The 16,319-nt window shown below is 37.4% G+C and overlaps 1 protein-coding gene across 1 annotated transcript in view; it reads right to left on the bottom strand.

Moving 5' to 3' along the window:
- Window positions 1-2,818: 2,818 nt before the first annotated feature.
- Window positions 2,819-16,319, bottom strand: part of oprm1.L (opioid receptor, mu 1 L homeolog) — a 60,200-nt gene continuing 46,699 nt past the window's right edge. The window contains exons 2-3 of the mRNA XM_018262964.2: window positions 11,381-11,733; window positions 2,819-3,584 (exon numbers count right to left, since the gene is read on the bottom strand). Coding sequence (XP_018118453.1) covers window positions 3,058-3,584; window positions 11,381-11,733 — 880 coding nt within the window. The 3' untranslated portion in view covers window positions 2,819-3,057. The remainder of the gene's footprint in view (window positions 3,585-11,380; window positions 11,734-16,319) is intronic.

The raw sequence follows: 16,319 nt of genomic DNA, 5'->3' as shown, positions 1-16,319 counted from the left end.
AATTTTATCAGTAACATGTTTATCAGCACAAGTAACACGCCTGAGGGCACAGGGGAAATCAACAACATGTCTAGCCCCATGTCAGATTTCAGAATTAAATATAAAAAAAATCTTTTTGCATACCTCCCAACATTTTGGAAGTAAAAAGAGGGACAAAAATGTTTTTTCCGCACGTAGCGCAGCAATTCTTTGACCACACCCCTTTCTGTGGCCACACCCCCTAATTACCATGTTTGTTTTACAAAATTTGTCAGGTTATGAAAGTTTGAAAATATTTCTCCTTTTGTGCCTCAAAATTGTTACAAAGTATCTTATTTGCACCCGTTAGCTGTTCTGGGTTCTCTGCTAAAAGCCAATTAAGTGAGAAACTTTGTTTCTTTTTCTCGCTGTTCAGTGCAGAGAAAAGAGGGACTTTCCAGTACAAATGAGGGACTGCGGGTTGAGCTGTCAAAAGAGGGACTGTCCCTCCGAAAAAGGGACAGTTGGGAGGTATGCTTTTTGCTCTTTTGAAAAATGGATTTCAATGTAGGACTCTGCTGGAGGAGCACTATTAACTGATGCATTTGTAAAAAAAACATGTTTTCCCATGATTGAATCCCAAAATAAGGCATAGAATAATAAAGGCTGTTACAAAACATACTGATAATAATAGGTAATCAAGGGTCAGCTAAACACATAAGAGAAAAAACATAGCAATGAATTAAAGACAAACAAAATTACTTTGGCCAAATGGCCAAAGTAATCACAAGATGAGAGTATTAGAAAATAAGAAGCAGCTAAGGAGGGAAGAAGGATAAAGAGTAACATGGAAATATCACAGGAGGTGATGGGCAAGAAGCAGCAGAGCTGCCACCATTTTGCTGGTATTCTGCTTATTATGTCTCTGAAATTATATTGACTAATAGTTGTAATTTTGATAGTTACATTACATAAAATATTCAGTGTTTTGCGGATATATAGGTTTGTTACAAACTGATTCAAGGCACGTGAAAACGTGTTTTGAAGTGTATCCATGTTTTTGGTTCAAGTTTGGGTGCTGGGTCAGAACTAGGGGTAGGCAAATGATGCACCTGCCTAGGGCGCAACGTTGTGGGGGCAATGGGCAGGTACCTGTTTAAATGTCTTCTGCCTACCACTAGTCCAGTTTCACTCTCCTGCTGCTCTCACCTCCCTCCTCTCTATCACTCTCCCCTCCCTCCCCTTCGTTGCTCTCCCCTCCCTCCCTTCTCATGCACTCTCACGTGCACAATGGGGGGGGGGGGGTTGTAGCCGACCGGGGTGCCTAGGATGCCCTGTTGGCTTGGTCCAGCCTTGTTTGGGTGCATTAATATGAAAAGGAGGTTTGGCATCTTTTTGCAAAAAACAAAAATGAGAGGATTATTTTATGGCACCGATCATGAATTATACATCTTAGGCATGATTGCAATACAGGACTGGATATACTCAATGCTCCAAGACAGTTAAAGCTCAAATATGTTCACTGTTCAATAGCATAATGCTATTATCAGATATATATTTGCAATGCAAACTAAAAGGAAATGGTTAGCTCTACAGTTGCTAACCTTTTTGTCCAATTCTTCAAAACTTATTAAAAAAGTTTAGAAAAAACATTTACATTAAAATACCCATATTTGTATGTAAGAACATGGCAGCAGATACCAGCAACGGTTCAACTAGATGCCTTTTAAAAACCTCAGTCTGACAATCCATGGCCTGTCTAATTTAAGAAAGTGCTATAGTGGATTAGCAAATTACGTTTTTCAGAACATAAATAAATAAAGCATTAGAATCAATACAACAATGCATTTTACCTTTTAAGCTGTCACCTGTAAAACACCGGCTGCTGTTTTAGGATATAGTTGTTTTAAATCTGCCAAACCACAGAAATGGAGCATTTATTACATTCAATGCTTAGGGAGGCAAGGCTGATTTACAATGGATTAACCTTGTGACTGGATGCATAATATGGCTGTTTCCTATAACCATGTAAACAATAATTCTTGTTTTATATGTGTCTCTTCTGCTGTGGGCCACTAAATAGACAAGGCACCGAAGGGGGCTTCAAATAAGGGCATTTATATGATATATCAATTGATATGAACCTGTATATTGTATGTAAACGTCAGTTTGCATGGGCTGTTGTTGTAAAGGTTATTACAGCTAAATGGAAAAAAACACTTAGGATAGTGGGCAACAATAATAATTATAATTACTACTTCAAACAAATGGTGCAGATCTGTGAAATAGCTCCTATATATTTCACTACGATCTAAATGTATAGGGGAGGCATTGATGCATGTTACACTATGTGCAGAGTTGATTTTCTGCTGCATGGCACATATAGGGCTATACATTTGCACAGACTTTGGCATTGATCTTGCTGGCACTTAAGAAATAAAATATATTAACAAAGCCTCTAGGATCCTTGTATTTTTCTATATCTTGTTTTGTATTTTTAAGTTCTTACCTTTATCATTTACAGTCAAGTGATAACAGACCAGACGCTGGCCTTTGGGGTAATTGTGGGGAAAAATTAAACTAAATCAGTGCAGTAACAAATATACTGTACAATCACTGATAAAAGGCTAGGACAGTATGCATGTTAAAGATACAAGTCTGTGCACACCCTTTTGAATACTTCAATAAATAAAACATTTATCACTATGTAACACAGGCACCTATACTTAAGTTAAAGAACTGTTTTAGCACAAATCCCAAAACATTATATCTATGCTGAGAATTACCTGTACAGTATTTATATACACTGCCATATGGCTTTTCATATATTTGTTTTTGAAACTTACATTTGTACAGTGACGCCCTCCTCAAAGATCAAGGGCACATGTTTAGGTCTTTCTCTCTTAAGAACTGTAACTACTCAAGACCATACCATTTGTCATTCTGAGTGCCTGGAAAGTTCCAAGCATGAAAACAAAGATGCTCAATTGATCTAATGCCAGCAGTATATTAAAGGCCTGTAGTTATTTGAGTAACTTCTGAAGTCATGTCATCTCTTGCTGGAACTCTTGAATCCAGAGATGACATTTCCACTGCTAGTCATACCTGATGATTAGTCCTGTCTACAGTATTGGCAGTGGAGGCATGGTCACGTGTATTGTGCCGCATGCGAGTGGAGTTCTGTTGCTCAATGGTTGATGATGTAGGAATGCAAAATTCTCTGAAGCACCTCTTAAAGTTTTCATCAAGAAAAGCATACAGTACAGGATTCAAGCAGCTGTTTGTGTAGCCTAATGCAATGCAAACATGCCAGGTGACAGTCTGGAAAAGAGAGGGAGGGATATTGATCAACGCTTTTATAATGACATAAATGTGGATAGGAGTCCAGCAGACAATAAACACTGCCACCACGACAAGGACCATCCTGGTGATTCTTCTCAGATTTCTATCCTTTTCTTTGGAGCCAGAAAGCATTCGCACACTTTTGAGTCGCAGAATCATCATGCCATAGCACACTGTAATGATTAGGACTGGCATTATAAAAGCAAAAATGAAAACACAGATTTTCAGTAGGTTGTCCCAATACCATGATGGGTGTGGGAAGAGAAGAGCACAGTCAGTAGAACCTAGATACAAAGATAACAGAATTGTGTAAATGTTTTATATGTTAAAACGTTTAATTGGATCATGTAACATATAAGGGGCATGCATGCTACTGTTTATTCATTTATAGTCATTCTTATACCCTTTATGGCAAAACTATTTGTAGATATAAAAATCGAATGCATTATTAGCAATTGTTTGTTTAAGCTTTTGTGCTATGCTTGTTAAAAATTCCTAATACACTTGCCTGCAAACTTTATTTGAAATTCTTGGCTCGGGATCACTGCTGATACTTGTTATATTTGCAGGAGAAGGAAAGCTACTGAGGCAGTTTATTGCCAATAGATTAGCCCTAGATAGAACCCTATATTTATTCTGTATATTTACCATACCTGAGTAAACAGCTCTAGATGCTCTTTCTGTGTGTTTAGGAAAGCAGCTGTCATTTTAGCTTGGTGTGACATCACTTCCTGCCTAACTCTCCCTGCTCACTTATAGCTCTGGGCTCAGATTACAGCAGGGAAGGGAGGAGGGAGAAAGGAGTGGGAGAGGGTGAGAGGCATAAACTGAGCAGGCTCAAGCCTAATGAAGGAAGTCTGATACAGAAGCCCATGTGTACACAAAAGAAGGAAAGAAATTAGATGTTTCTTTTGACAGAGGACTTTGAGGGTTTACTGGTGAATTTTGAATAGCAAATTATAGTAAGCAATTTATGGATTAAATTTTTACTTATGCATTGGGTATAATTTATATGAACAGTAGCTAGAATACCATTAATGTAACTGTTTTCTAAAACTGGTAAAAATGAACAAAAATTATGAAAAAAATTATACTGGTTCCTATCACCCAACCAGGCAAGTATATGTTCCTCACCTTTGAGGCTTACTAATCTGTAATAAGTGATTTTCTAATTCTTTAAAGTGGTTTCTTGTTCTTTTAAATATAAAGAACTAAAACAACGGTGTAAAGGTGGCCATACACAGGGAGACCCGCTCGTTTGCCAATGTCGCCAAATGAGCGTATCGGGCTGATCCGATTGTGGCTTCTAGGGCCCAGTGATCGGATCAGAATGGAGGCTATACGGGTAGTTGGATTGCAGGACCATATCAAAGAACAGATGCGGCCTCGATCCAATGGAATTTTTTACCCCTACTCGATCAACATCTGCCCGACTTTTGGCCAGATATCGATCGGGAAAGCCCATCTAAGGGCCCTACACATGGGCAGACAGACCAAGTCAGCAGCTTTTATTGGCCCGTGTGTAGGGCCACTGATGCTGGAATTGTCATGTAAAAGTTGCCATCAAATTCTGTAAATTAAGATGACCCCATTATATCAAGAATTTGAATAACTCCCTTGTTGAATCTGACAGTTTTGACCATAAAAAAAGTGAACATTTTAATTTTCAATTTTCAATTCGACCCTTGATAAATCTGCCTTGATGGGTAGAATGTGATTACATTGCATTTGGCTGTTCTTCATGTTTTTTAGATTCAAGTTTTTTAATAAATTTAAAATAAATTACATATTATTTGATAAATTGGCCTCCCAAAAACACTTATTATTAGAAATATTGTCAGATAATTTATTTATATACCAGTAAACCCCCGATTCTCTAAAGAATCGTTAATGAAAGAATGGTAACAACAGTGAGGCAGCAAAATGCGATGGGTGCTGATTCACTCGGCATCCCCAGGCAGCAACTGGCGACGCTAATTTGTGGGGATGTAGAGTGAATCTGTGCCTATTGCTTGTTATTACCTATCTGCTATTAGAATTCTTAAATTTTGAGTTTATTGGTAGTAAAGTGTTACTGAAAAATTTCTTTATAAACAACATTTTTTGTGAAAATGTTCTCCTGTCCTTGAATGAGTTCTCCCTGGTGAGCTGTACTTAAAATCTTGACTTTAACATCAGATGAACGCTGCACTCTTGAAAATGCAACATAAAGTTGACCATGACCAAACACAGGCTCAGATAGGTAAATGCCGACTTTATCCAATGTTTGTCCTTGTGATTTGTTGATTGTCATGGCAAATGCAGCCTTAATGGGGAATTGTCGTCGTTTAAGTTTAAAAGGTAATTCCTGGTCAGAACTGGTAAGGTCAATTCTGGGAATCAAAACAGTATCACCGCTATGGGATCCTGTAAGCACTTCTGCCTTGATAACATTTTGTCTCATGCTCTTCACAACCAACCGTGTACCGTTACATAAACCTTGCTTAGTGTTAGGGTAGGGGCACACGGCGCGATTTCGCCGCGATTCTGCGCTGGGCGAGTTGTCGCTGCGTTTTTTAAGCCGAAATAGCTTTGCTAACTTTGGCGCTGGCGTCAATGCAAATCGCGGCGAAATCGCTGCGCTAATTCACACGCGGCGATTCTTTTTCTACTGTCGCCCGGAAACGCTCAGCGAGGCAACTTCGGACGACAATAGAAAACGAATCGCCGCGCGTGAATTAGCGCAGCGATTTTGCCGCGATTTGCATTGACGCCAGCGCCAAAGTTAGCAAAGCTATTTCGGCTTAAAAACGCAGCGACAACTCGCTTAGCGCAGAATCGCGGCGAAATCGCGCCGTGTGCCCCTACCCTTAAGGTTTCTTAACAGCATGACTATTGTTCCTACTTTGAGTATAAGATTGTGTTGTGGTAATCCAGCATTGTTGATAGTGTTTAAATATTCTAATGGGAAGTTAAGTTTCTCACTTTCGTCTTCAGAATCAATACAGTCAGTACTCAGAAAGACACAGCTTTGTCCAGGAAGTAATGCAATCACTTGGTTGTTTATCATGTCAACATCAATATTTTTTGGAGATAATATAGCCCGTTTTGCTAAAAATGGCCACCCACGCAGGTACGCAACCGGTTCCCCTCCTAGAGTGACGCTAGCGCCGCCATTAGACAAACTTGCAAAGGAGTAGCAAGATGGCCGACGCTTATACAGACTTTAGTGGGCGGATGACAAACTCACAGAGGAGTAGCAAGATGGCCGACGCTTATACAGACTTTCGTGCAGGTACGCAACCGGTTCCCCTCCTAGAGTGACGCTAGCGCCGCCATTAGACAAACTTGCAAAGGAGTAGCAAGATGGCCGATGCTTATACAGACTTTAGTGGGCGGATGACAAACGCGCAGAGGAGTAGCAAGATGGCCGACGCTTATACAGACTTTAGTGGGCGGATTTGGCAGTGGGCGGATGACAAAGTCGCAGAGGAGTAGCAAGATGGCCGACGCTTATACAGACTTTCGTGCAGGTACGCAACCGGTTCCCCTAGTGTGACGGTGAGCGCATCTGCCTCCCTAGATCCTAACCTTCCAGCGGTCGCCGCCTGAGTGAGCAGGAAAGAAGAGGCGGCGGGAGGCAGAAGGAGACGGTGAGCGCATCTGCCTCCCTAGATCCTAACCTTCCAGCGCATCTGCCTCCCCGATCCTAACCTGTTCTGATCCTAACCTTCCAGCACATCTGCTAATCGAAGGCCGCATCTATGTCTTTCGGCTGAAGTTGCGCGCGCATCTCATAGATCCTAACCGAAGTTGCGTGCGCATCTGCCTCCCCTCCACTCGGGACATAGATAGGCCTTCGGTTAGTATATAGGATGTGCTCATCAGTATTAAGTAGCCAGTACTAGTAAGAGGTGAAATCTACATGCTCATCCTGTTTAGTAGTTGACATTTGAGGCTGACTGTTTACTGACTTGCTCCACACGAACCGTTTGTTTTCATGGTTACAGATGGAACAATTCTAAAGTCCTTGTGTTCATGAAGAATTATACAATGCCTGTTGTAAATATCCACAATCCTTTGCCAGTGTGAGTGTGTAAATTACTATTCACTGAAGAGCAAGAAAATAACAGTAAAGCTTTTGCAGTTAATAGTGCTTCTGATATAAATAGTTTCCGGCATGTGTCATGTTCCTGTCTCATTGGCTCAAGGTTTCTTGGTTACGTTCTGAAATGTTCAAAGGGAATATAATTTCTGCAAAATTAATATTAGCAAGAAAGGAAGAGTAATAATTTGTCTTGTTAAAGGAAATTGCTTGTGACAGTTCCTTTATGTGAGATATATTATTCAAGGCATTGTTATTGCAGCACATAAAATGAAGATAGGGTAGCCAATAGAGTTTTTTTAATAATGTATATTATAAGAATATATATATGTTTTTAATTCAGTTGTATTTTAGTGTTGCAGATAGTTTGCTGGGCAAGGAGCCATTCCTATTTATCACTGCTTAAAGGCCCAAATCAATACTGCACATTTTATAATAAAATATGAGCAGTACAATGTAACTACGTGTTTCACTTTATCACATACAGTCTCTTGCAAAAGTATTTAGACCCTTGATTGATTCTATTTTTCTACTGAATAGCAAATCCTGAACTGAAATTTTGTTATATTAGATGGAAAACAAAAACCATGTCCTATAACGAGCTCTGATCTCAATCTACTGAAGAATCTGTGGGATAAGCTAGAGTACTGTGTCAGTCTGGTAAACCCTTGCCCAACCAGGACCCACTGACCCTCAACCTGACCTGTCCCCACACTCCACTATGGCCCTCACCGTGGCCCTGAAATGACACCACTCTCGAGGTGTATCAACCAGATAAGAGGGGAATTTTTTTTTTTTTTCATCTCACACAGGGGGTTATTTAATATACCTCAAATATATCTGGTTGGGCTTTTTGTGGCAAAAACTTCAAGACTTATTATACCTCGATGCTGCAAAAAGCCTGAATCCGAAAATCCTTTATAAGTCAATGGGAGAGGCACCAATCTTAATTTGAATTAATCGTAGTTTGCGATGGGTTTAGCCCAAATAATTTGAATTAATCTTAGTTTGCGCTGGGTTTAGCCCAAAAATTTAGTGATTCAGGAAAAAAGTCAGATAAAATAGTACGAGTTGGGTTTTTTTGCTCAATTTTATTGGGTTTTTCTTGATCTGATTCAATTGAGTATTTAAATTAATAAATAAAATTTAATAAATAAATTCAAATTGGGCATGGGAGTTTGGTTGTGGTTTTTTAAATAAAAATTAGGTAAAATCAGGATTTTAGTAAATAACCCCCAGTGTGCAAAACAGGTACATTCTTATCTCAAAAATACATAAATCTATGAAAGCTGTCTTTATTCTACACAATACAGGAACTGAATAATTATTCACAGATAAGATTTTATGATGGTACATAAAAATATTTTGAGATATTTTTATTTATGAGCTTAAAAATAAAAATATCACAGATAATAAAATGTCAGTGTAGAATTTATTTAGTTAACTTAAATATTTGGTCAAAGAACAAATAGTACACATAGTACTGTTGAATTTAATTCACATTTGCTTTCACTTTAACAGATCTTATGATGATTCTTCTTTTATAGACGCTGCACCTGCTTGCCCCTCCCCTTTTATGATGTCATCGGCAGGGTGAGTCGGCACGGGTCTATAAAAGGACCCCGGAAGTCAGGCTCGGGTAGAGGGAGGGTGGGTGGGGGTTGGGGAAATCCCAACCCGCACATCACTAATCCACTGTAACTATTGTTAATGTACAAAAATGGTCTAACTCACAACAACATTTCCATCATGGATTCATACTTGCAAGCACTAAATATAATGAAAGGTTATGTTCTCAGCATGTATCTTAGCCAAACTGTTCTTTAAAAACATTTTATTTTAGGTCTTTGTATTAAGATTGTGAGTTCCAATAAATCATGTTTTAGGATTTATTTTATTCTACTATGATAAGACATAGTTAATTAAAGTGATACTGACACTACAAATGCTCTTTTCAAAATATTAATCTACATTAAAAGTTACCTATATGTCATGTTGATCGTTTTTCACTGATAGTTCTGCTTTTGCAAGTAATTGTCACTTGAAATTTCTAAACCCTGACTGTTTTGCCAACCTGACTGTCACTTCTTAACCTGTTAGTTAAGAGATTCTAATGCTAATGGACTACTGCTGCACAAATATGGCAGTCCCCTCATAGAGAAACATGGGGGTAAGAAAGGTAATGTAAAAGCATCAGGCAAATAAGTTTAAGGCAAAATTTCACATATGATTCAAAGACAATGTTATGATAGATAATAAAAAAGGTTATTTTCTGATGTCAGTATCTCTTTAATATAAATCTTTTCATAATATCATATACATCTAAATTGAAATGCTAAAGAATAAATTACACCTATGCAAACTGTGGGTAAAGGGGGTTTCCACTAGAAATATACAAAAGCTCTTGGATGCATAATGCTTTAGTGGGCATGCTTCTAATTATATACCCTACCATACAAGACATTTTCATGCTCAGCAAGTCCATATACAATTCCTTTATTAATTTCATATTATAAATTATGTTGAGGGAGATAAAGCCATAAGGAACTGGAAAAGTAATTGAATATTATCAGTTAATGTCCTATTCTCCTTGAAGGCAGAGTGATCTGGCTGTGTTTATTACAACATTGGCTACTTGTCCTTTTTTTTCTCTCTCTTTCTATGTGTCTAGAGGGAATATTTAGCTGCACATACAATTATTGTTTTTATCTTAATTTTTTTTGGGCTTCTGTAAACTTTCTGTTGACTCAGCTTAAAGGGATTCTGTCATGATTCTTATGGTTTAATATTTATTTCTAAATTACACTGTTTACATTGCAAATAATTCACTCTACAATCTAAAATGTAATTCTTGAACCAACAAATGTATTTTTTTAACTGTAATATTGGTGTGGAGGCAGCCACCTCAGTGCATTGTGCCTCATTCTGAGATTTGAGAAGGAGCCAGCACTTCAGTATGAAACTGCTTTGTATTGCACTGTGACCCAAATATTGCCACTTAGACATGAGAATAGCACCAAAACAGGAAAAAAACAGGGTTTATCCTATTACAGGGCACATTAAGCAATGCAAACGAATCCTTCAGCAGAGGTGCCAGGTAGCTACTATCTGGTTAGTTGCCCATTGTTCTGTTGGTGCTGATGGAGAGGGGGGGGAGGAAGGGGGTGATATCACTTCAACTTGCAGTGTAGCAGTAAAGAGTGACTGAAGTTTATTAGAGCTCAAGTCTCTGTTTGCTTTTTTAAAAAAATGCAGTCCAGTGCAGAATTTCCCACAACAGTATCCCTTTAAGGTTTCAGCCTTGCATGAGATCTTCCTTCACACTATGGGGCAGATTTATTAAGGGTCAAATTGAAAATTTAAATTTTTTGCTCAAAACGCTCAAATTCGAATTGTGAATTATTCAAACTCGATTTGAGTTTTAATTCGAATTTCGAGATTTATCATACTCCGGCCCTAAACCTGCCAAGTTCATGTATAAGTCAATGGGAGAGGTTGAGGGACCAATTTGGACATGTTAGTAGCCTTCCTGACATTCAAGTTTTTTTCAGAGAAAAAACTCAAATCGAGTTTAGTCGAATTCAATTTGAGTTTTCGATCAGGTAAAATTTGTGTGAATTGTAGATATTTTATTTTTTTATTAAATAACCCCCAATTGAATTTAGAGTATATTCAAATTTAAAGGAGTTTAAAAAAATCCCATGAATTTGAAATTTGACCTTTTATAAATGTGCCTCCCCCTGTCTAGCTTCACTCTAACTTACCTTATTTCTTAGAACTCCTTCAGGGTTATAATTCTTAAGCAAGATCAGGCCTGTCCAACTGGAGTATAATTATGTCATTGAATATGTTTGTCCAACGGGAGGCCAGTGGGATTTTTATGGTCCTCAATATGTTTAAAGGCTCCATTGACTTCACTGTATGACATCTTAATTTTAATTTAATCCAGCCCTCTAACATGCTATATGAGAAATATATTTTTACAAGGAAACCAACCTCTTTCAGATTTTGTAGTAGCCATGAACATCACAGGTAGCCCAATAGCAGATGAAAGTATCCAGTTGCAGACATTGACAATTTTGGCATTTCTTGGTGTTCTGAAGTCTAGTGCTTTTACAGGATGGCAGACAGCGATGTAGCGATCAACGCTCATTGTGGTCAAAGTAAAAATGCTAGTAAACATGTTATAATAATCTATGGATATAACTATTTTGCACACAATATTGCCAAATGGCCATGTTCCCATTAAATAATTAACACTTTGGAAAGGGAGAGTACTTGTTGCGAGGGCATCAGCTAGAGCAAGATTAAAAATATAGATGTTGGTTGCAGTCTTCATTTTCGTGTACCTAAAGGAGAATAGAGATATGAACACCTTAATGACGTAAAGCAATAATAATTACTGATGCACTGATTCAGTAAAAAAGACACGTGGGACAATGTTGTAACAGGGGCAATGTTTGCTCCAGGTCTTGTGTAATTCCACAAATTATTCTTATTAATTATGAGATCTATGGCTTAGTGCAATATGAAACAGTTAAAAGTCCTAAAAAAGCAAATACCAATATATTGGGATGAAAGGAGTTTACACTGTTCCAGGGTAAAACAATATCCACAACAACAATCTTTGGTTGGAGATGTAATAAAAGTCATAAACAGAAACAACATTGTATAAATAATAACAACATTTTGCAATTCATAATATATATATTTTCCAGAAAAAAATCTTTTTTTTTTTCAAACCTACTCTACTTTGATGCCTTTTAATTATTGAATGTCACAGATTTATGATAAGGAATTTTTGTCACCCGCACTTAAGGGGCAGATTTATCAAGGGTCGAACTCTCGAGTTTGGATAAATTTCACATTGAATCCCCCTATTCAATGTGAGATTTATACCACCTCGACCATGGAAACAGTCCTAATTGGAATATTTACTACCTCAAACCTGCTGAGTTCATTTAAAAGTCAATGGCAGAGGTCCGCTGAGCCATTTGGAGATGTTAATAGCCTTCATGACATTCAAGTTTTTTTTGGGAGAAAAATTTGATTTGTACGAATCAAATACGATTCGAATTTTCAGGTCGGAACCATTTGATCGAATATTAGAATGTTTTCTTAAATAACCTCCCAGTAGAATTGTGTGTATCTGAATTTGAAAGAGTTTACACAAATTCAAAATGTGACCTTTGATAAATGGGCCTTTTTTCGTGTTCAGTAGAGGATGAAACCTTTTTAATTTTATAATGTCAACAAATGATAAAAGAAAAGGTATGTGCATTAGCATTAATCATCTGAATAAAATGTTCTTATGTTAAAGGGAAAAAAAGAAACTGGCTCCACTTGTCAACTAGACCTGTGAGCTTTGTTTTGATGACCTTAGTACTCAATTATGTCCTCTTCTTTATTCTGTTTGCTAAAGTTGCCTAAAAGGTAAAAAAAATGCCATGTAATGTACAGCATTATATTGGGAAATAATGTATTGCTACTTAATATGTTTTGCCAGAATATTATTCATCTACCAGAAGAACCTGTATGTAGCTGCTTATGACATATATTCCTTTATTGAAACTGGCTGGCTAGTTCATCAACAAGCATTAGGGAACTGCAAGGGATTAGCTACAGAATACAGAGAATTTTCTGTGATTTAGGAGGCTATTGGACATTACAAACTCAGTATAGGTCTCAGTTTTTCTACCAGAGAAATGTAAGGGAAAGAGATGTTATGCTGTGTATCAGCATAGCCTAAAGCTTTCTTAAGGAAGAGACAACACATAAGGAAGGATAGCAAAGACCTTGATGATAATGAACAAGAAATAGTAATCCTGAGTACTGAGGAAAACTAAGGAGTGGTTATTTTGCACATCATAACACAATTTAATTAATTTTGAGTATTGCCTGCAAATGCAATTGCATAAGACACTCCCACTGACACTGGAATTAAAGGAAAATGTGCAGCACTGTGGGTAAACATGGCAATTGCATAGTGGTAGCCCGAAATTTACTACACCTTAATACAGTATAACACCCTTACATGAACTTCAATTTAAAATGTAAAAATATATAATAACATTTCCAAGCAATATATTTTTTATAAAGCCACTGCTTATATATTTTGCTGTATATGTCAATACAATTATCTGCATAATAATCTTAGAAATATTTCTTTGTTCTGTAACATATTATTAGGGACTGAAACACTTCCATTGAAGTGGATGATAATCTCAACAGCCTGTAGTATCTTGTCATGATGTTAGCTCGATAATTAAAGCAACACTGCACAATAAAACTTTCTCCAGCACCTCCAGAGCCAGTAGCCCAATGTGTTAAAACAAAGAATCCTGTCTACTCTCTTTACATCATGTCTCTCTGTATCGTCTAGATTTCATACTATTATCACAGAAGGCACTGCAAATTCTCACTGTGTAAACAGCGCTATATCCCCATTTCTAAAGTTTTATTACAGTGTAATATCGGCAAGAAAAAAATACGTTAATCGCAATAACAAATAGATGTCTACGTTTGCATATTATCACTTTTGGGGGTTTGGATCTAAAATTACAAGGAGAGAATTAGAAGATACTGCAATTGCTCATATGGCCAGATTATGCCTACCCATTTTTATGGAAGCCATAACATACATGCCAACAGTAAAATGCTACAATGTATGGACAATACTTTGTCACCAAAAATATCAATAAACAAGTCCAGAAGGGCCACAAGAATATAATCCACTGAAGTGAAAAGCCTAACATCAAACATCCTCATTTGCAAAAGCTTCTTCTTTGTAAATAAGACATATAAACATATAATCATAAGGTTGATTTGAAAAAGGGAAACTAATTCATTCTGAGAAATATCATTTCAATCTAGAGAAACCCAGCTCCACATGGAAGCTTTAGATTTAATGGGTTATTTACTAAACCTAGATTATTTCTGGTCAAGGTTTTTTGGGCAAAAACTCAAATTTTTCGAGGGAAAAACTTGATTTTTTTTTAGATTTATTATACAGCAAAGCTGCTAAAAGTCCGAATTCAAAAATCCACCATACCAAACCTGCCGAGGTCATGTAGAAGTCAACGGCAGATGTCCCTTTTACAGTTAGAAGATATTGTGATCTGTGTTGGGTTTCATCTGATAATCCAAAATATTCTGGGTTTTCGGGCAATAACCCGCAAAGAATTGAGCAATTCAGGCGTCAAATCCAAAAATTTCATACCATTCGAGTTTTCACTCAATTTTATTGAGTTTTTTCCCAACCCAACTTTTTCGAGTTAATAAATAACAACATGGATGGGAGTTTGGTTGGATTTGTTTCAATATAAATATGAGATAGATTTGAGTTTTAGTAAGTAACCCCCCAAATGTTTTTACAAATCACATTGTAAATAATGCAACTAACCTACTCAAATTATATTGAGTACATCAATTGTGATTTCCATTCTGTTGCTACTGGTCTACACCATGCATATATTCATGCCTTTAACAAAAAAAAATTGTAGATTTCTTATATAATTTTGCATCCAAATGAGGCATGGCTTTAAAGGAGAAGTCAACCCCTTTGGCGCTAAAAACCCTCCCCCCTCCCCTGTGTTTCCCCCCCTCCCTCCTCCCCCCTGGCCTACCCCCCTGGGCAAACACCCCTTAGTTGCTACTAACCCCTCGGCGCAGGTCCTATCCATGGAGTTCACAGGCGCCATCTTCTCCCGTGCGGTCTTCTTCCTGTATTGCTCAGCGTTTGGTGGCACATGCACAGTAGGAGCATTTGCCGGTTCAGCTCTACTGCGCATGTGCCGAATGTTACAAAGTTTTCCTACTTCGCATGTGCCGCCAAACACTGGGAAATCCAGGAAGATGGCGTCTGTGAACTCCGTGGACAGGACCTGAGGGGTAAGTAGCAACTTAGGGGCATTTGCCCGGGGGGGAGGTAAGCCCGGGGGGAAGAGGGAGGGGGGTTTTAGCACCGAAGGAGTTTATTCTCCTTTAAAAAGTAGAGCAATAAATCTGTAGCGAGGGTTTGCAGATTTTGTTTTATTGTTCTTTTATATTTTTGTTTTCCTTCTTGGGATGAAGTCAGGTGACTTGCATCTAATTCTTAAAGAGAATGTTTATCACTATGTAATACACAATACCATGATTATACTTTAATAGTATCCTCAAAAATATTTTTTAGTAATACCATTAGTTCCATTTGTGCTTAGTGATGTAATTTGTGTCACTTGATTCAATTAAACTTGCGTATCTTAAAATAATTTATACCATGTTATGAAATATGTGGATTTTAGAAATCGCCTTAGGGTTCCATTACTGTTTCCTTGGTAGTGTCAAGCATCCTTATACAAAGGGGATATACTTTTCCATATACTGTATCTAAACATAAATTACAGCAACAACAACAAGTTACTTTATATAAGATGACAAATGAAAGAATGACAAATGGTTATGGAAAGCAAATAGTTATGCCATTACTAAGAAGAAGACTATAGGGGTTATTTACTAAACTCCAAATGCAAAAATCACGGAAAAATTTATTTTTTATAAAATCTGACTTTTAAAAAATCACAAATTTTTTCGGATTTTATGAAACCCCAAGGATGGAAAAGTTAGAATCTGAAAATCTGGCATCTCAAACCTGTCGAGGTTGCATATAAGTCAATGGGAGAAGTCCCAATGATTTTTTGATGTGTGCTGCGTTTCACGCAATACCCGAAGTTTTCGGGTGAAAATTCCGAAAAAAAATGCAAAAATTTGATTTGTTCCTGCAAAGCAAATTTTCGGGAAAATTTAATAATATATAAGTGTAAAAAACCCAAGCAGATTTGATCGGAGTTTGTAGCAGAAAATATTGAGATAAATTCAGACTTTGATAAATAACCCCCTATGAGCTGGTGAGGGTTTTTAGTACAATTTAAAAAAAACAATTAAGGAACCAATA

This window comes from Xenopus laevis, chromosome 5L (genome assembly GCF_017654675.1).
Source record: "Xenopus laevis strain J_2021 chromosome 5L, Xenopus_laevis_v10.1, whole genome shotgun sequence".
Lineage (NCBI taxonomy): Eukaryota > Metazoa > Chordata > Amphibia > Anura > Pipidae > Xenopus > Xenopus laevis.
Note: the sequence above shows the minus strand (reverse complement) of the source record. Positions and strands in the feature narration are given on the sequence as shown.